Here is a 20,310-nt window from a genome sequence, read left to right as displayed (position 1 = left end):
CTGTGAGCTAGGCTGATGCCACGGCACTCTAGCCCTGGGCAACAGAGTGAGACTCTGTCTCAAAAAAAAAAAAAAAGAAGAAATCAGTAACTGGCACAGCCACAAATCAGTGGCTGTCCCTGCACAAGGCTCAGCATAACTCATTTCCCAGAGTAGGGGTCAGACATGGAACACTCCATTCAGAAAGAAATGTCCCCTGAACCAGTACCTGGACTGGCTGGATGAGAGCCTGGCACTTAAAAAATATCCAGGACACTGTTGACTGCAAAATTTCTAAATAAAAGGGAAGGAGAGGACAAGAGGATTTCTCTTCCATTTGCTCAGCACGGTTTTTTGTTTCACTTGGATTGTATGTCTGGGATGTTGGGGGTCAGCAGCTGATGGAATTTGTCAGGGGTGTGTGTGTGTGTGTGTGACTGATTCCACTGACCCAAGAAAGAGAGAAATAATTCAGCTTCAGACTGGCCTGAACAAGAACTGAGCAAAGAAAATCAACTGAACACTGATGGACTTCACGTACCTGCTGATCAGCCAAACTCAAGCTTGCAGTAAATCATTTTCTTTTTCCAATCCTTGTGACAAAACCTCATAGTTTGTATGCTATATGAAATGCTTTCAGGTCAGCTGTTTAGCAAGTATAACTTTTTGCAATAGGCTGAAAAGGCACCCCCCACACACCTGAATACCTACCTGTGCAATACATATGAATCATGATTGCATAATAGTAGAAAATTTGACTATCAATGCTGAGAAATGGAATGATTTTAAATCAGCTATGATGCTCATTGTTCAGTTGATTGTACTCACACTGTCATGTTTCCTACAATAACACGTTGATAAGTAATCCTAAAATTAAAAATATTTTAGAGGTATTTGCAATGTGCTACAGGATTTTATAGGATAACACGATAGAGGAGGAATTTCAGAAAGAGATTGATACTATCACGAAGAAGTGTTACTTTTCCCATAAAATTAGCTCCACTTAAGAGATCCATCCTGCAATAGAGTTAGGCATTCAAGGCTGAATTCAGCATTTGCAAGATGCTAGAATCAGATTAGGACCAGAATCAACTTGATGCGCATCAGCTGGTCAGTATCACCAGCGAGAAATTGTCAAGGAGTCACAGTGTTTTGAGGTTGCACACTGGTATCAGCTGAAAAATTTACAAGCTGCCAGTGTTGGGGCCTCAACTCTATGAATCAAAAACTACTTATATTATTCATAAAGGACTACTCCTAGGGAAGAGAATTATGTATCATTAACATTTTTTGTTCCATTTCACCTTTTAAGTTAGAAACAAACAAAAAGTTACTGCCTTTGGGACCCTCCCAGGAGTTTAATTTCTGGCTTACTATACTACTCATCCTCAAAAACTGTACACCTAATCATAGCTTTAAAAAATCAGCAAGTAAACAGAAGTTCTAGAACAGTTTAGGAGCCCCTTTGAAATTGCACACAAATTTCAGGGTACCTTTTATTTTCCTAGACAGGATCCAGTTTTCATCAGATTCCTAAAAAGGGGCTCAGAACTCAGAGGTTAAGAAAGGTGGGGGGATGGGTTGGGATGGGTGGGTGAGCAGAGCTCTGCAGCCCTGTCCCTAACACACCAAGCACAGGTGTGGGGGAGGGGGGTTGGGAACAACCTTGGAGAAACTGAGGAACTAAGCCAGAGTGAAAGACTAAGTTGAACAGCATTAAAACAGACATTTTATATTAAAATTTCAAGGTTGATGATATACACCATCCCTTGTATAGCATTTGTTTGCAAGGAGATAAGTCCCTTGGGGATTAAAGAGCTTTCTTATCTTCCTGTCATTTTTTTCTCACTTGCACTCATCACTATCTAACATACCTTTCGTTATCTGTATTGTTTATCTCCTGACTCCTTCCATTGCAATGTAAGCTCCTAAGAGCAGGATTTTGTCTGTTTTGTTTATCTCCGTTTCCTCAGTGTTTGCCCTTGGCACATACTGGCTTAACATTTGTAGAATTAAAAAAAAAAGAATTGCAAATTGAACATTAAAAAAGAGGCAAAGATACAAATACACAGAAAGGTGAGATCACTTCAATAAGCTAAATACAAAAACTGGATGGAAGCTGCTAGTTATAAACCTCTATCAAAAGATTTTCAACTTCTCTTGTTGCAAGAAATGACCCTGAGAAATCTTTCATAGTTTTCCCAGTCTCCTAGAAAGCTACACTTCAAATAAACCATGCATCTATTTGGCATTGGCTAGTATTATTTACATGTTCTCACATCTACCAAAATTTTCCTCAAAAGCAAACTTACAATATTAAAAATCGTAAGAAATCAACGGCAGCCTGTGGTAGTACTTTCATCTCTATTTCAAATAATTTAAATTTTCTACATTTTATCCAAAATATGACATTAACATTTCAAGAACTATATCCAAAGGAGTAGCACCATAATTTTGATATGCTAAATAGATTTTCAATGCAAGATAAATCTGGCTTTCATTACAACTTAAAAGACAACTGAATCTTCTACTTAAAAAAAAAGCATACCATTTTTAGAGGAATTCCTTCATTTAATGAGATTTTTCTGCAATGCAGTTAGGTACAAATGTGAAGCCCACATATGGAGGACTCTGGCAAGGGTGTTCCATTTAACAGTCTCGCAAAGTGGCTTCTAAGTGCCCATGAGGTGGCAATACAATCAGTGAGATGAAACAAACATCAGCGTGTGCCAGGGAAACCACCACATTCTCAGGGACACTCACTTTTAGCCCTAGCACTGACAAAACATACCGCTTTGGGCCTCTTTTCTGTTCTAAAATTTCCTTCAAATCCAAATTTTAAATGATGCTAACATATGGTCCAAGTGAAAAGTACCTAAACAAGCACCTTTAATGTGGAACAATCACCCAATCAATCACCCTAGTGATACGTCACTGACAAGATTCAATATTCACTTGTCACCTGGGTGCTAAGGTATCCCTCTATGGAAAATGACTCTACTAACATTTTATCAATTTCCACTATAAAAATACTTTAAAAAAATGTTAACAAATGGGGAGAAAGCCAACACCCAGGATAAAGGATTTAATCCAGTATTTATTCCACACTCATGATGGTTCTCCATAATCAGAATACAAGTCATAAGAACAATCTATCAAATCATTTGCTGATAGTCTTAAATAATGCAGCATAGCATTACTTTAATACTTCTCTCTTCTAGATTAAGTTTAAAAACTCAAAACAGTGATCTTTGTTATCAATAAAAAAAGTTTGGAGTTTAAAAAAAGGACACTATATCAAGCTGTTTCATAATTTAAGTATTTTCCATTTATAAAAATGCTTTGGAAGCTTGAGGCTTGACTCTGTTTTTCTACTTATCTGCCCCACCCTCTCCCAATTACATGTTAGTATAGATTTCTGCAAGAATGCTAGACTTTAGACATTATTTTTTTCTTTAATATAGTACTTTAAAATCTGAGAAAGAATTCAAGGAAAAAAGATTACATGTCATGTATTTTTTCAAATAAAAAAGGAAAACTAAGCGAATAAATTTTAGGCATACTAACAGTGTCCCTTTGAGGTAGAATGCTAAAAGGACTTTTGATCAAATCAACAGCCTAATTTAAACCTCTGCATCAGAAACTAACTTCTCATAAATTCTCTCTAAAGGTTAACTGTGGAGAATATTAAGTATAACATACTAACAAGAGCCTTCCAAGATAATATACAGTGGACAAGAATGTTAATCCTACGACTGCTGCCTTCATGTACATTGACAGCACATAATTCTCCTAAAGTAGACATCCAAGATCCATTCTCAAAGTCTTTAGCATTCTATTATGAAAAGCACAGTCATGCTAACTTCAGTACACAAACCATAATCCCACACCTACAAAATAAAAATAGAATTAGTGGCAGTTTATTGCCTTATACAAATTTAATCAACATGGCAATCATGCCAAAGGAATTAAAACATTTTCAGGACATATGTACAGACTGTACATTTCAAAAACAATTAAACAATAAAAATGCAACAACAATCTGTGCATCATGTATCAAACTCAACTGGGTGAAAACATCAATGCAATAAATGGGATTACAAAGGCACTTCCCTACACAAAAGAGGAAATGAAAATTCAGCCTACAGGGAGCTTGAAGAGTGCGTAACTACTGCACAATCTCAACTGGGGTGGGGGGAAAAGCAGATTAAATCAAACATTTATAGGATTCAATGTGATCCACTTTTACAAAAAATTTTCACACAGTCTCATCTTTGTTTTTATGTTGTTTTTCTTGGCTCTCTCGTTCTATACTTTGGCTCCTTCGATGTTTATCTGACTGGTCCTTGCTATCACCGTGATCTCGTTTATGGGAACGTTCTTTGCTTCCACTACGCTTCCTAGATTTTTCTTTGCTGGGGCTATGTTCCCGTTTTTTTGATTTTTCAACACTGTCAGTTCTTCCTTGACTGCCACTTCTACTTCGTTTATTTGATTTTTCTTTACTTTCATTTTTATGTTTACTTGACTTCTCTTTACTCCTGCTTCTACTTCGTTTCCCTGCATTTCTACTTCTACTCCTACTTCTATGTTTCCTTTCTCTGCTTCTACTCCTACTGTGTTTTTTCTCTTTCTTGGAATCTTTTTTGTCATCTCTATGCCGTCTATCATCTTTGTCTTCTTTATGTTTCTTCTCTTCTACCTCTCCCCTATTTCTCTGTTCCTTGGATCTTTCTCTTGATCGTTCCCTCTCCTTTTCTCTGTCATTACCTCTTTCCTTATCATAGTCACGATCTCTTCTTCTACCTCTCTCATTTTCCTTTTCTCTTTCCCGATCCCTGTCTCTTCTATCCCCTTTCCTATCACGACTTCGACTGCGACTCCTATGCCTTTCCCTACTTCTGCTACGCCTGCGTTCTAACCCTCGATCAATACTCCGAGATCTTCGCCTTTCTTTCTCCCTTTCTTTGGCTTCACGTTCTAGTCGCTGGCGTTCTTTCTCTCTTTCTAATTCTCTGTCAAAGCTAGAAGACCCATGGCCCTCCCGATGATGACTTCTACTTCTTGATCTTCTTGGTGACCTCCGTGGACTCAGTGATCTCCTCGGAGACCTAAGAAAGGGGAGGGAAGAAGAAAATGTCAATAAATAAAACTTCATTAAAAATTTTACCCTTTTTCACAGTAAAACTTTAAAAATTTTTCTTACATTTAAAAAAATTTTTTTTAATTGTTGAAGACCGGGTCTTGTTTTGTTGCCTGGGCTAGAGTCAGTGGTGTCATCATAGCTTACTGCAACCTCAACTCCTGGACTCAAGCCATCCTTCTGCCTTGGTCTCCCAAAGTGCTAGTTATAGGAGCAAGCCACTATGCACGGCCCATAGTAAAACTTTATTATTATTATTCTTTAGGTCTCCAGCTGACATAAACATCAAGAATAACCAAAGCAAAAAATTTGGTTATTCTCATTTCCAGATGCAAGTTTTGTTGAAAATGCCCTAAAAGAAAACAACCTTTTGGGGGTAGAAGTGACAAACTAATAAAAGGAACAGTATACACAGAATTTCCTAAGAACTTGCCATTGACTTCTGGGAACTATTAAGTTTGTATAAAGCATATTTTAAAAATAACGATAATTCAAGAGTCACACTACCTTGAACGTCTGCGTTCTACATGTCTGTCTATTTCCTCAGCACCTTCTTTCCCATCTTTCTTGACTTTCCTAGGTCGGGTTTTAATCTGTTGATCAATATTTTTCTGAACTGGAACTGGAATTCTTGGAAATAAGGTAGAAAACCACTCCAGCTTTGTGAGAAAAGACCGTAGCATTTCTCCAATGGTCATCACACAGCCACCACCAGCCTTCACATCTAGGTCCTACAGAAACACAAAAGACGCCCTAGCCGTCAAAAAACATATCTCAATATGTCCATGAATACTATCAAATATTACCATCTTTGGAACTCAAGTACAAAAAAAATTCTAACAAAAATTTTAATTTTTGTAACCTAATCTGGTAATGAATGATACAGAGAAACATTTGGGCTTAGTGTGTGCATGCAGGTGAGAACAAACCCTGCAGCCTCATGGGCATAAAGGGAACCGATCTCACTCAGTTAACAATATGAAAAAGCCCCTTACAATTATAAACTAAGTGGAACAACTGACTTAAATTTACATTCCACATACCTACTAAGTATGTATTTATTTCTGTGGACATATTTGCACACATCATACCTAGAACTATAACCTAGCTACATATGAACTACTTTAGACAATTCCTGTCTAAAGGTTATCTTTTTAACAGCTCTAATATAAAATGAAGCCCTAATAAAACTGGAAGCAATAGCAAACCAACTGCCATGAAGCAGTGAGGTTTTCTAATTTAGAGTTATGTAGAAAATAAATAAATGAACAAATAATTGGAAACGCATAATCCATGATGACCATTGTCTCTGAAAAGGGTCATTACCGCATGAAGGCCTTCTTGCTATGCCCTCTCACAGCTCAGGACATGTTAGTCAGCTATTGTCAGTCCCAAACCTATAGTGCAAGCACACAAGGAAAGTGAGATTTGTTATCTAAACAGGAAAACAAGAGCTAAAGGTAAAACTGCTTGCACTCACACACATTTAAGTGTTCAGATATACAGTATTTCCAAATATAATCGCTGCAGATATCTAAGGAAGAAAACAATAAGTTAGCTTAAATAGAGGACCTCAGATTTGTAAACATAATAAAAACAGATTAAACAGAGGCATTCAGAAATAAACCTAATACAACACCAATTATGAAGAGGGACATGCTTTTTTAAAGACAAAGAGAGAAGTGATTCAGTCCGAAAAACTTTCATCTAAAGAGAAAAAAAATCTTTAAAGATCGTGATTTAAAACACTTTTTGCTTTTTCTGAGTTGTTAAATAGCTCAGTTAACAGGCAAAAAACAAAAAAAGAAAAAGAGTCGAGAAAAATTAAAACTCTCCATGTCTAAATGTGTGAGATTTTTTTTAGGTGCGCATATAAATAACAAAAACACAACAGATTTCCATTAAAGCCATCCTTTAATTCAACAAATCCTTTGGATGAACTTTTAAAACAGACTATTGAAACATAGCACTTACTGATTGCTTTATGAACCTTAAAATACAAAGCAGTGGTGGGAATAGGTATATGAACAACATAGCTCACTACTGAATACATTCCGAGATCATGAACTTCTCTATGTAAGCAAATTAATACATATGTGATTTAAATCTGACTCAGTAAATTTCCCAAAGCAACTACATTTTAGATTTTGGAGCATTTTGGGTTTTGGAGCATTTCAAATTTTCAGATTAGAAATACACAACCTGTAATTTAAGGAAAAGATTTAAAAAATATATAGATATAGTGTACTAAGAATCAGAAAACTAGCATTAAAATTTATTTCTTTTGTCACCTTGAACAAGTCATCCAAACTCTCGGCCTATTTAAGCCACACCCAACTCTTCAATTCTGCACTTCTATGCAAGTGGGAATACTGATATTATGAAGAAGTTAGAGGGTGATGAACTGAAATGTTCCAGAAGAAAAAAAAGCTACAATTAGTATTCTATGTGCATGTCTTTTATCATCAATCTTGAGCATGGCCCATCTTAAAAAGTAACTATCAATTGTACAATTCAGGATCAATACAATACACACAATTAGGAAGAGAAAATTTTAAGTTACCAAAGCACATTTAAAACAATATAAAAGAAAATAAAACTCAGAAATAACCTAAGATATATAAAAGGCAACAAGTCTTAATAAAAGAGTATTAATTCTAAAAGTATTTGACTAAAATAAATTTAACTACAGAAAACTGTGGAAGACACTGCACTTCCAGTAAATAAAATATATTTAAAAAATGAAAGTAATCATAAGGAAGCTAATTATTACCCTTGTTGACATACCTCTTCATCATCAAGGAAGGATTCAAACCAGTCCCATAGATCTGTAGGGGGCTGTGTATATCTAGAATTACAAAAGACTTATTATTAAACTCATGTGAATTAAAATCAGATATTTACTGGAAATGTGAATAAGTGCATGCTCACCTTATATACATAAATCCAAGTGCTCGAATATATGGAGAGTCTGTGTGTGTTATAAGACCCATCACTTGCTTTCGAGTTAACTTCAGAGTAAATAACTTGTATAATAGGCAAAAAGCAGTTGAAACAATTCCTCCTGTTCCAACACCTCGAACCTTTAGGGCAAAGGAAAGTTAAGAAATAGTAGTAAAATAGGTAACAGATACTTAACACCAATTGATTAATCCTATTAGGTATTAATAACAAGCCATAATCCAGACCTAAAAATAGAGTATTAAAAAATCACCTTTTCTAACTCTATTCACTGGATGTTTTAATTTAGATTAAAAATTAATTCTTAAGAACTGCCTACAAATTGTCATTTAAGTGTGCAACTGACAGGTGGAGCTTTAGTTTTCTAAATATAAACTTGGTTATCAGACACAGAAAAACTAAAAAATGCACGTACTTCTACTTACCCCTCCGCACATCCCTGTCTGGCCCGCTGTTTTCCTGCTTCCTTTCTCCCATGGTTCAACATGTGTGACCTGAAAATAGAAAAGAGAAACACAACAAACATTCATACTTTGAATTTGTTTAAAAGTCTGATTAAAGCCCAAGTCCATAATAGAGTAGCTCTTCGAAAATTATTTTGGTATTAAGTATATATTATATTTACTGACATTAAGTATGTAAATTATGTTGGGAAAAAATCCCTAGACACTTAAAGAACACCAATAAAGCTACTAGGGTTTAACAAAACCATAACAGCTTTACGGAGCTGAAATCCCATTAAGCTAGCTGTATAGAGAGCTGATATCTATGTGTGGGAAATATCTTATTATGAGTTGCTTAAAAAATAAAAATTTTCATTTTAAAAAGGATTTAAGTCTCTAAAGTAAAAAATATTAATGAAATGAAGTTCAAGTATTTGAAAAAAATCTTTAAAATACCCTCAGTAGTCCAATTTAATGATGATTTTTACATCTACATTATAAAAGAAAATAACTTGAAGAAAATTTGCTAAAACAGTAACAAGTTACTTCTGGTGCAAAATGATAGAACTTTTTATTTGTATTTTTATTTTCACCAAGATAAGGTTCATTCTTGATTAAAGAGAAATTACAAAGGCCACACTTACACAGAAATCATTCTTGTAATTTATCTTATGCCTAATTATGTGAACCTATTTTTTTCCCAGAATATAAACTGTGTCAAAAACGGAGTGTGAATAGTCATTAGTATACACTAAGTATAATCAAAGATGATACAGTATCATCTTTGCTAAGGAGAGTACCTCGCAAAAACCACTTTACCCAAAAATAGCCAAAAAATAAGAAGAAGAATATCAGCTCTAAAACAGTTAGAACCCAAAAGGTCTTTCGGAAAGATCAGACCCATCTTTGTTTCTTAAGACAAAAAAATCCTGTTCATTCATTCTATGTATTTCTAAAACTGTATTTCCACCCACACATGTTAACATTGTATATTCTTGAAAAATGGCTTCAGACAGAAAAGCATGCATTTAAATTTAAGCACTAAACTATCTTGCTCATCAACTCCTGCAGTGCTTTACTGTTTCCTTTCCTCCCCACCCCCCAGCTTGCTGTGTAAATGAGTTTCAATTCCTTAAAGGCTAGCCAAAGGGGTGGATGCAATACAAAATCAAATTACAAAGTTGGAAGCCTACATATTTCAATGATTATTTGATCCAAACATCTTAATACCTGAGTCTTTAGTTTTGTAATTGAATTTAAAAATAATTCCTGGTAGAGTCTTAAGTTGTCTCAAAACACAACATTTGAAATTTGAAAAGGAGTTTTTCCTCTAATAAAATTTTGCCTATGTTATAAAACAGAACCTGCCACAAAAAGAGCAGGCACCCAATTTTCAGCTGTTTAAAGTTTACTGCATAAATAAAGCTAATGGTTAAATATTCGCCATACTGTATCCACGCTGAAAAGGTCTTACCTTTTAAAAGCTAAAAAAATCTAGTTGAAAGAATTATACTTAGACCTACTATATAGACTCTTCGAGGAGGATAGCAAATTTATCTATGTACTTTACATACCCAAAGTTGAACTGTACCACTCAACATCTATTTTCTACGAAAAGCAACTAGTATCTTAAAAAAAAAAAAAAAAAAAAAATCCCTCAATAATCTAATCACTTAACTTGCAGAAAAGGTGGACAAAAGAGAAATGTCCTTTTGGTAACATCTCTCTATACGTATGTTCAGATGACAGAAAAAACTTTATGTGGTCCGTCAAATTTTTAAGAGTCAATACAGACAAAACAGACTGTATATCAGATGCTCTAGCAAAAATATTTAAAGACCACTAACGATATTATTAACATTCTTTAGAATATAAAGTAACCTTCGGAGGCCTGGAAGATATTTTTAAAACTACATAATTTGTAGAGAAGTGGAAAAAGCCTATCTATTTGGTGAAGAAACGACCAAAACCATTGGCCAAAAAAAAAAGAAAAATTTAATTAGCCGTTCATTTAACCAGGGAAATGCATTTATGGCGATTGAGCATGATTAATAGTGCATACCTCTACCTGCGACCCTGGGCTGCTCCGAGCCTCGCTGCAAGACTGAGTCAATCCTGCTAACGAAACAAGAACTGAGACAAGAGTGCAGTGAGGAGGCGCCAGGTGAGCTCCCCAGCACAGCCAAGCCAGCACCGACCCTGCCGCAGAAGCCCAGGGCCCAGATAATTCTAAATAAGCCCAATGCACAGGTGGCTGAGACCTTTTATTCCTGACTTCCTGCTGGGAAAATTTCCAGGCCTTCTGTACACCTCTTGAACTGGCACCTCTCCACCCTCAACCCTCCCACCCCACCCGACACACACTCATGGACCATTTCCCCTGTCTGGATCGGATAGTGAGCGCCAACACGAGGCCAACATTGAAGTCATTACACGTCCTGGCCCGGGGTGGGCGGAAGAAGCACCAAGTTGGTGCTGAGTAGGTCCACGTCAAAAGGAATAATTTTAAAACTGTAAACTGGAGAGGCTTCTATTACGTTTCTCCTCTCCCCAACCCCTCTTGCCCAACTTCTCCCAAGGGTGGGCAGGAGGTTGGGGGGAGACAGAGATCAATATTGGCGGGCTCTCTAGGCCCTAAAAATCTGAAAAGGAAACGAGAGGGCGGCCCCAGTCCGACCCCTCCCGGACACACTATAGGCCGCAGCTCCCCCTCTGTCCCACCTTCTCCCACCCACAAACCCTCAGATCTCGGGGGCCGCCTCCGCCCGTTTCCTCTATACCCTGTCTTCCGAACTTACCCATAAGCCCAAGGCCTAGATGCTTCGTACCTTAAAGTAGATCTCGTCCACCACCTCGTGGTAGGTCTTGAGCTCGTAGAGCTGCACTTTGAAGTAAGGCGACGACAGGATGTTGGTCAGGATCATGGGGTTGAGGTTCATGGTCTTCTCGTTGCCCCACAGCGGCAGGACATTGCCCTGCTTGCCCGAGACCGCCGGCTTGGTGGCGCCGCCGCCGCCGCACTGCTGTTGCTGCTGAGCCGCGGCAGCGGCTGCTTGGTGCGGCGGCTGCGAGTTGCCTGTCAGCGCGGGGCTGTTGTTAGCCATGTTGCGGCGGAAGGAAGGAGGGAGGGAGGAGGGAGGAGGGAGGGGGCCAGGCTCGATCTCGCTCTTCGGGACAACGGTCCGGGACCCTACTCCATGGAACGCCGTTGGGAGAGGGGGCCGCCTCGCCGTGCCCCAGCCAGCTGAGGGAGAGCAACGGGGATGCAGACAAACGAACCCCGGGTCGAAAGCAGACGGCGAGGAGCCAGCCGCAAGAACTCCAGGCAGAAGGCGAGCCGGCGGCCCGGGAGCGCGATCTCTTCCGCCAACTGCCCCTGGGAACAAGATGGCCGGCCGGCGGATGTGACGCAACACGCCCGAGCGTTCTACGCTGCGCCGGTGGCCAATCAGAGACGCCCAGGTGGGCAGGAGATTCCTTTTCCTGGTTCCGTGCGTTCTCTGCGAGCTGAAGTCTCCGCGGTGGCCTGCCGAACCCGGCTCTGGGGGGTTTCCCCTGAGAATTGGGGGTCGAGGGAGGGAGCTGTAAGCCCAGCCTGTATGCTTTAGTATTTGGACTGGGGGCCCTGCCTGGTTTCTCGCGAGCCGGCAGAAAAGGGTTCGCATGGCTGCGATGTGCTTTCCGACTCGCGACTGACTTCTGCGGAGTATGCGAGAGGATCTCCTGGGTTCTTTAAGATTTCCTGGAAGGGACAGTGGTCAGGGACCCCACTCCTCCATGTAGTTCAGATAAAAGGGCTTTCTGGTTTTCTCTGGCCTCTAGTGTTCAACTGGAGATGTTAGTGTTTGGAGCCTAAATTTATTTCAGCTGTAAGATTGGAATAGTATCTGGCTGAGTTGTAGTGAGCATTAAAAGAGTTAGTATACCTGTAGCGCCTAGTAGAATCTTCCAGACATCTGGTAGGTGCCTCGAGGTCTTTCAATTCTACGGATGCATTCTGGGTGGTCAACGTTGGGCGAGGCACTGTGAATGGCGGTGAGGGGTCGGGAGGAAGTGGGGAAGATAGGTAGAAATGAGTCAGAATCGGTCTGCCTTTTCGAAAGTTATTGATAACTTAGGCAAGTTTCTTTGAGTTTAGGAGTTAAGAGAAGGCAACAGAGGGCACTGAAGTTTCTACAGGTGGATTCGGGTTTTATTGTCCAACGGCCTGAGCATATATAGAAGCAGGGAAGCTCAGGCTTACTGGAGAGTAAATAGCCCAGTTTACAGGGGCCAGGAGATATACTATGGGGAAATAATGGCTGTGAAGTGCCTAAAACGCCAAGATGAAACATTAGAAATTAAATGGCATTTAAATCCAAGGGTTACATGATTGAATCCGTGACCCCAAAGTCTACTTTAAGATCTTAATGTTGCTAATATTTTCTGGCTTCAATCCATTCTTTACAGAGATTGCCAGAGTCATTCCAAAAGCATCACTACCCTACCCAAAAACCTTGGATGATTCACTCAGTGACATACTAATTGCCAAAATCCAATGACCTTTTTCATTCTTCATCGTATTTGATTTCTCTTTGTGGCACTTTTTATCATTAACTCTTTCCTAGAAACTTATGGGTTAGGAACTTTGAAGGTGGTGATCTTAATTTCAGTAGCACATACTCAGAGGAGGGGAAGGATAAGACAGAAACCTTGGGGAATATCCATGCTTAGATGAAGATGAACCAGGAGAGAGAGAGACAGAAGACAACCAGAAAAACAGAAAAATAGGAGGCAAATCAGGAGACAGTGGTATGACAATGCAAGGAAAGATAAAAAATAAATGAAGAAATTGATCCATAAATCTTTAGAGCGGTACAGTACATCCTGTCTAGCTCCTTTATTTTACATTGGAGGAGAACTGAAACTCTGAGAGAAATGGTTTTTACTTCCTAGTAGATTTTTTTTTGTTTTTCTTTTTTTTTTTTTTGAGACAGAGTCTTGCTCTGTTGCTAGAGTGCCATGGTGTCAACCTAGCTCACAGCAACCTCAAACTGCTGGGCTCAAGCAATCCTTCTGCCTCAGCCTCCCGAGTAGCTGGGATTACAGGCATGTGCCACCATGCCCGGCTACTTTTTTCTATAGGATTTTAAGTTGTCCAGCAAATTTCTTTCTATTTTTAGTAGAGATGGGGTCTCCCTCTTGCTCAGGCTGGTCTTGAACTCCTGACCTTGAGCGATCCTCCAGCCTTGGCCTCCCAGAGTGATAGGATTACAGGCGTGAGCCACTACGCCCAGCCTAGATTTTGTTTTTCTATATAGTAGTTTATACTAACTTAATTCCGAAGAAAAACTGATGATCCTAACTTTTCTCAAACAAATTATCCATTGAAAACATTTTTTGGTGATGGGGCACAAAAAAAAAAAAAAATGCAATTTTTTGAACCCAGTCCTTACTTCCTGTGTGTATGCTTTTTGCCTTGATGATAATGATTTCTTAACTTTACACAGTGACACTGTAATTGTGAAATATTAAGAACTTTTTAAAATTCCTCAGATACATATCTGTGTAGTCTTAGACTATCTTTACTCACAGATTCTGGATGACGAGCTCAGCAGAGGTTGCAGTTTGGTATCTAAGTCTCAGTGGCATCAAACTCAGGGATCCAGGTATTACAATAAAGTACTTTACATATTCAGTGAATCCCTACAATAGCCTGAAATTATTATACTATTATCCTCATTAAAAAAAAACAAAACTATTCAGGTGTAACTGAGGAACACTACACACTGCACATAGATAAAGCTCTAAAGTTTGGTTTGATTAGTTTTGACACATGTACACAATACATCACCACAATCAAAATAAGAATCATCCATCATCCCCCAAAGTTTTCTTTGTGCCCTTTTATAATCCATCTCTCCTTGCAACTTCATCCCCAGGCAACCACTTTCTGTCATTAGTTTGCATTTTCTTGAATTTAAATAAATGGGCTGGGCACAGTGGCTAACGCCTGTAATCCTAGCACTCTGGGAGGCCAAGGCGGGAGGATTGCTCAAGGTCAGGAGTTTGAGACCAGCCTGAGCAAGAGCGAGACCATCTCTACTAAAAATAGAAAAAAGTAGCCAGTCAACTAAAAATAGAAACAAAAAATTAGCTGGGCCTGGTGGCTCGTGCCTGTAGTCCCAGCTACTCGGGAGGCTGAGGCAGAAGGATGGCTTGAGCCTAGGAGTTTGAGGTTGCTGTGAGCTAGGCTGACACCATGGCACTCACTCTAGCCCAGGCAACAAAGCAAGACTCTGTCTCAAAAAAAAAAAAATAAAAAAATAAAAATGAAAAAAGAATTTAAAAAAATGGAATCATATGTAGTTCTCTCTTTTTAAAATTTGTTAATTGTGTATTTACCAGGAGAAACTATTCCTTAGCCCACATATTCATAGCTCAGGAACACAGGTCAGTAACAAACTTCTATGTAATTCTGTCCAAAGAAATTATATTACAAAATTACTTTGCACTCTGAAAGTTATCAGCCTTCCTCATCTTAAAATCTTTCGTGAAATCATAATTTCTGTAGAAATCTGTGTATGCCTTCTTTCTTGGTTTAGCCACAGCAAACTTAGAACTGCAACCCCCAGGAATACAACGAATGCTCCAACAGTATGAAATCGTAGATGCCTGGTCAGAAGACTACACATCAGGGGTTTGATCAAAGCACTCAAGCCATGGTACTTACTGTCCTTGATAGGTATCTCAACCTCAACAAGTCCTTCCTGGCTGATGGAGAAACGAACTGCTTTTGTTCTCTTTTTTGCCTGCCTTTGACTCACCATAGTGAGCTTCATCCTTATTGCATGTATCAACAGGTTGTGCTTTGTTTTTCTTTGTAATTACTGAATGGTATTCTGTTGTGTGGGTCCCAATCATTGAAGGGTATTTGGGATTGTTTCGAATTTGGGGCTATTACAAATAGGTAAATATTTGTGTACTAGGCTTTGTGTGGCATTTTGTTGTTTTGTGCTAAATATCTACAAGTGGAGTGGCTGGGTCATATGGTAGCTGTATGTTTAACTTTTTATGAGCTAGCCAAACTGTTTCCTACTAGCAGTATATGACAATTCCAGTTGCTCCATATCCTCGCTAATACTTCATATAATAATTTTTTTTTAATTTTAGCTATTCTACTGGATGTGTGAGGTGTTATCTCAGTGTTTTAATTTACATTTCCCTTACCACTAATGATGTTGAACATCTTTTCAGGTGCTTATTCGCATTCATATATCTATTGTGAAGTAATTTCAAATCTTTTGCCCATTTTATTACTTTGTCTTATAATTGAGTTGGAAGAGCTCCTTACATGATCTGTATATGAATCCTTTGTCTGCTATATGTGTTGCAAGTATTCTTACATAGTCTGTGGTTTGCCTTTTAATTTTTTTAATGGTGTCTTCCGAAGAGCAGTTTTTTTATTTTAATGAAGGCCAATTTATCAATTTTTTTTTTTTACTTATGATTCCTGTTTTTTGTGTTCTGAGAACTACCAATGCCAATCCCATAGGAGGATACAACAGTATCCTCCTATATTTCTGAAAGTATTTAGTTTGGGTTCATTAGGTCCATGATCCCTTTTGAGTTAATTTTTGCCTATGGTGTGAATTAGCGTTGATGTTCCTTTTTTTTTTTTTTTTTACCACACAAATATTCAGTTGATTCAACCCTATTTGTTGAAAAGACCTTTCTTTCCCTTTTGAATTGCTTTAACACTTTTGTCAAAAATCCATCAACCTGCTACATACACGTGGTATACTTCTGAACTCTGTTCCATTGATCTTTATGGGTATGTTTTCACCAATACCAAACTATTTAGCCACTGTAGCTTATAGTAAGTTTTAGAATCAGGTTAAGGTAAGTATTCCAACTTCATTCTTCCTTCTTAAAAGTACTTTTGTTACTTTCGGTCGTTTGCATTTCCATCAATTTAAAAGAGGCCGGCATGTTGGTATGTATAGGTGCTCAGTAAACATATGTCAGTCTTGAATAAATGAATAAAGGATTAAAATGATTGCCATGTGAAACTAAAATAACAGAAACTGAACATTTGATTGCTCAGAACAACTACAAATCTAGAGGAACATAAGAAGCCATTGACTAATATACCCAAGAACTAAAAATTTGATATGATTGATGACTTGTTCTGAAGAATCAAGGGTATTAGACAAAGCTATTCGTGTCCTTGGTTGTGATTTCAAAACACTGAATCAGGCCGGGCGAGGTGGCTCACGCCTGTAATCCTAGCACTGCGGGAGCCTGAGGCGGGCGGATTGTTTGAGCTCAGAAGTTCGAGACCACCCTGAACAAGAGCGAGACCCCGTCTCTACTAAAAATAGAAAGAAATTATATGGACAGCTAAAAATATATATAGAAAACTTAGCCTGGCATGGTGGCTAAGGCAGGGAGGCTGAGGCATGAGGATCGCTTGAGCCCGGGAATTTGAGGTTGCTGTGAGCTAGGCTGACGCCACAGCACTCACTCTAGCCCGGGCAACAGAGTGAGACTCTGTCTCAAACAAAAAAAAAAAAGAAAGAAAGAAAGAAACAAAACACTGAGTCAGATAAGTTATGAATTGAGATTTAAGAATTTTTAGGGCCGGGCGCGGTGGCTCACACCTGTAATCCTAGCACTCTGGGAGGCCGAGGCAGGAGGATCACTTGAGGTCAGGAGTTAGAGATCAGTGTGAGCAAGAGTGAGACCCCATCTCTACTAAAAATAGAAAGAAATTAGCTGGACAACTAAAAATATATAGAAAAAATTAGCTGGGCGTGGTGGCACATGCCTTAGTCCCAGCTACTCAGGAGGCTGAGGCAGGAGGATTGCTTGAGCCCAGGAGTTTGAGGTTGTTGTGAGCTAGGCTGACGCCATGGCACTCTAGCCCGGGCAACAGAACAAGACTCTGTCTCCAAAAAAAAAAAAAAAAAAAAAAAAGAATTTTTAGAATTCCTGCAGATTATATGGGAAAAAAAAAAGAAAAAGAAAAAGAATTGTTAGGGGTTAACTAGGCAAATAAAGGGGAATGGATATTCTAGGTAGGGCCGGACTATGCAAAGGCTCTCAGGCATGAAAGAACAGATGGTATGTTTGGAACAGGTTGTCACTGTTATAATACTTAAATTTTTTTCAGGGGTTATATTAAAAACCAGTATAGTCATATAAATACATACTGGCTGAATAGTAGCCCTGAATATCTGCTTATTTGTCATCTTTGACCACCGGAGGGAGGGTCTTTTGCCTTTCAGCTAATCATTCCTAGCGCCAGCATGCAGTGATGGACATATAATGGGTACTAAGTAAATATCCACTGAGAACTACCAATGCCAATCCCATAAGAGAATACAACAGTATCCTCCTATATTTCTAAAAGTATTTAGTTTGGGTTCATTAGGTCCATGATCCCTTTTGAGTTAATTTTTGCCTATGGTGTGAATTAGCGTTGAGGTTCCTTTTTTTTTTTTTTAACACACAAATATTCACTTAGTGAATGAATTGTTAGTTCTACTTGTCTGGAAAGTAAGACTAATCCAAAGCCTTCAGTGAATGCAAGAATAGTCCAGGAAATCAGTTAATGCCATGTCAGGGGAGGATAGAAAATAATATACCTGAAGGACACGTGTCTCAAAGATGTAGCAGTTTTATTCAAGAGAGCAGAATCACATGTAAGATAATGTAAGAATGAACCTGAATTATTTAAATTATGGTTATTTTAAAAGAGATTATATACTTTGGAAAATTTTACATGAAAATTATTAAGGTTATTTAAATCACCTTAAAAATGTTATAGCAGCTTTATTTCCTTTTAAATCTAACAATTAACTTTAATCCCTATGAAAAATCTAAATTCTGATATAATCTTTTGCCAGGGACATATTTGTTTTGCTGCCAACCATGTACCATGGCCAGGATTACAGATGGGAGTGATCTGCTCAGTGGATGGGTCATAAATTTGTTGATAACAGATTCATTTTAAGATATTCACAAGAAGTAAGGAATATTCAGAGGTTATATCTTGAAACTTTGGAGAAATCACACAGGAGGGGTTAACTGTCACAATCTTTTACAAAACTGTTCTTTGTGTGCCTGTAGTACAAGCTATTTGGGAGGCTGAGGCAGGATTGCTTGAGGCCAGGAGTTCAACTTGGCAACATAATGAAACCCTGTCTCTTAAAAAATTTTTTTTTTAAATTAAAACTATTTGTGTGTCTGATCAGAAATAGAGTACTAGGGCTGCATGGATAATCTTTACGCCCAAATGAGATTAAGTGATGGATTCCAAACCATTTTTCTCCTTTTGTTAGTTGCTTTTGCTGCAAGACAAAGTCAGGATTGGACAGTCCTGACTAGTCACTTCTTTATTTAGTCTTTGCACACCCATTACCCCTTCTAAGTAAAATTGTCTCATGTATAGTGCTGCTGCCAGGGCAACCCCTATATGGCCATGATTTATCCTAAGTGACCCTGGCTTTTTGTCCACAGCCAGTTGAACGGATATGGCACTAATCTACATGCAAGCCAGTGACCTGTGATGTGGCTCCCTATGAATAGATGATCTGGGGCTACCAGATCCTCCCAGGAAATTGAATGGGGAACATAGAATGAAGGAGTTAGCAGTAGGCACTAAACCACTAAAGCAGAAAGAACAGAATGAAATAGAGAAGAAGTCATGTGAATTCATCCAGGTTCACATCCAGGTTCTAAGGAAGCAGTAACCAAAAATGGGCAGCAACTATGAGGTGGAGAAAAGATTAAGTTTTCAAGTCAGTGTGCTATGAAAATGCAGCATAATCAATATTACCATTTTTAAAAAATCCCTTAAATAGTTTATAAGTAGTATAGTACATATAGTTTTGTGAGGTACACCTGGATATACCTGCAGGCTGAGCACGGGTACAGGTCCGTGGGGTCTTAGGAACTGGGCCACAGAGCTCTGCCACAACCCCCCCCACCCCTCGCTTCCACCCCCACACTCAGCCACGGAAATATTGTCTTTCATGAAACCTGGGTGTGGGGGGGATGCACAGCGGGAGGTGATCGGAGGAGGAGCAAGCTTCATCTATATTTACAGCCACTCCCATCGCTTGCAACGCTGCCTGAGCTCCCTCTCTCCGTCCGTCCTCCCTCCCAATGAAGACAATCTTTCATGGAAGAAATCTGTCTTCCATGAAACTGATCCCTGGTGCAAAAAAGTTTTGGGACCACTGTTTTAAGGAATTCACTTTCTACTTTCCAGATCCTAAACTTCTATTTGTATTTGTATCTAAAAGATGGTATAATACTGGTTCTCTGTTCCTGCTTTCTCTTGCAAAATAGACCTCTTCTCTCACTTTGCAAAAGAAAGTTATACATATCACCTATCCATATCTTAATAATGGTGCATTGTCCTGAGGCATAAAAACCTCAAGGTGCCAAACAAAGTGCCATCTCTAAATAATGGTGTTGGCATTGGTGTTCAGAAAGTGAACAACTCTAAAGACTAGGTGAAATTTCCTTTGGCAGGTCAGTTGGTTTCCAATGTGCAGCTTTCAACAATGTATGTGAAGGAGCTAATCAAATTGTCCACTGAGAAATCATTAAACATAATTTTTGGTAAAAGATTGCCAAGTCATTTTGGCATATACCTTGGCAGTCATTCAAGGAATTAAGTCACACTGCTATAACTGTTAGGTCTGGAGTCGAGAGGGCCTCATGTGTAGCAAAAAAAAAATTTTTTTTTATCAAAATGTTTATTATGAGCATCTGGGTGGAGATGGGTGGAGG

The 20,310-nt window shown here is 38.7% G+C and overlaps 2 protein-coding genes across 3 annotated transcripts in view; one reads left to right on the top strand and one right to left on the bottom strand.

Annotated features, from left to right (window-relative positions):
* Nucleotides 1–3,056: 3,056 nt before the first annotated feature.
* PRPF38B (pre-mRNA processing factor 38B) lies at nt 3,057–11,925 on the bottom strand. The gene is made up of 6 exons (XM_045546674.1): nt 11,355–11,925; nt 8,509–8,577; nt 8,054–8,205; nt 7,910–7,970; nt 5,630–5,853; nt 3,057–5,090 (listed from the first exon to the last, which is right to left on the bottom strand). The coding sequence occupies exons 1-6, from the start codon at nt 11,628–11,630 to the stop codon at nt 4,238–4,240; spliced, it is 1,635 nt and encodes a 544-aa protein (XP_045402630.1). The 5' UTR covers nt 11,631–11,925; the 3' UTR covers nt 3,057–4,237.
* Nucleotides 11,877–20,310, top strand: part of HENMT1 (HEN methyltransferase 1) — a 32,942-nt gene continuing 24,508 nt past the window's right edge. For both annotated transcript variants that reach the window (XM_045546677.1, XM_045546675.1), the window contains exon 1: nt 11,877–11,988. The gene's annotated coding sequence lies outside the window, so the exon portion shown is untranslated. The remainder of the gene's footprint in view (nt 11,989–20,310) is intronic.

This window comes from Lemur catta, chromosome 3 (genome assembly GCF_020740605.2).
Source record: "Lemur catta isolate mLemCat1 chromosome 3, mLemCat1.pri, whole genome shotgun sequence".
Lineage (NCBI taxonomy): Eukaryota > Metazoa > Chordata > Mammalia > Primates > Lemuridae > Lemur > Lemur catta.
The sequence above is the reverse complement of the archived record's forward strand: the minus strand, read 5'-3'. Positions and strand labels throughout refer to the sequence as shown.

Bases quoted from the DNA above. Each gene is read 5' to 3' on its own strand.
- PRPF38B (XM_045546674.1), bottom strand. From the start codon at position 11,630: ATGGCTAACAACAGCCCCGCGCTGACAGGCAACTCGCAGCCGCCGCAC. The intron at 8,206-8,508 runs GTAAGTAGAAGT...TTTGCCCTAAAG, and splicing joins AGACAGGGATGTGCGGAGGG to GTTCGAGGTGTTGGAACAGG. The intron at 7,971-8,053 runs GTGAGCATGCAC...TTGTAATTCTAG, and splicing joins CTTGGATTTATGTATATAAG to ATATACACAGCCCCCTACAG.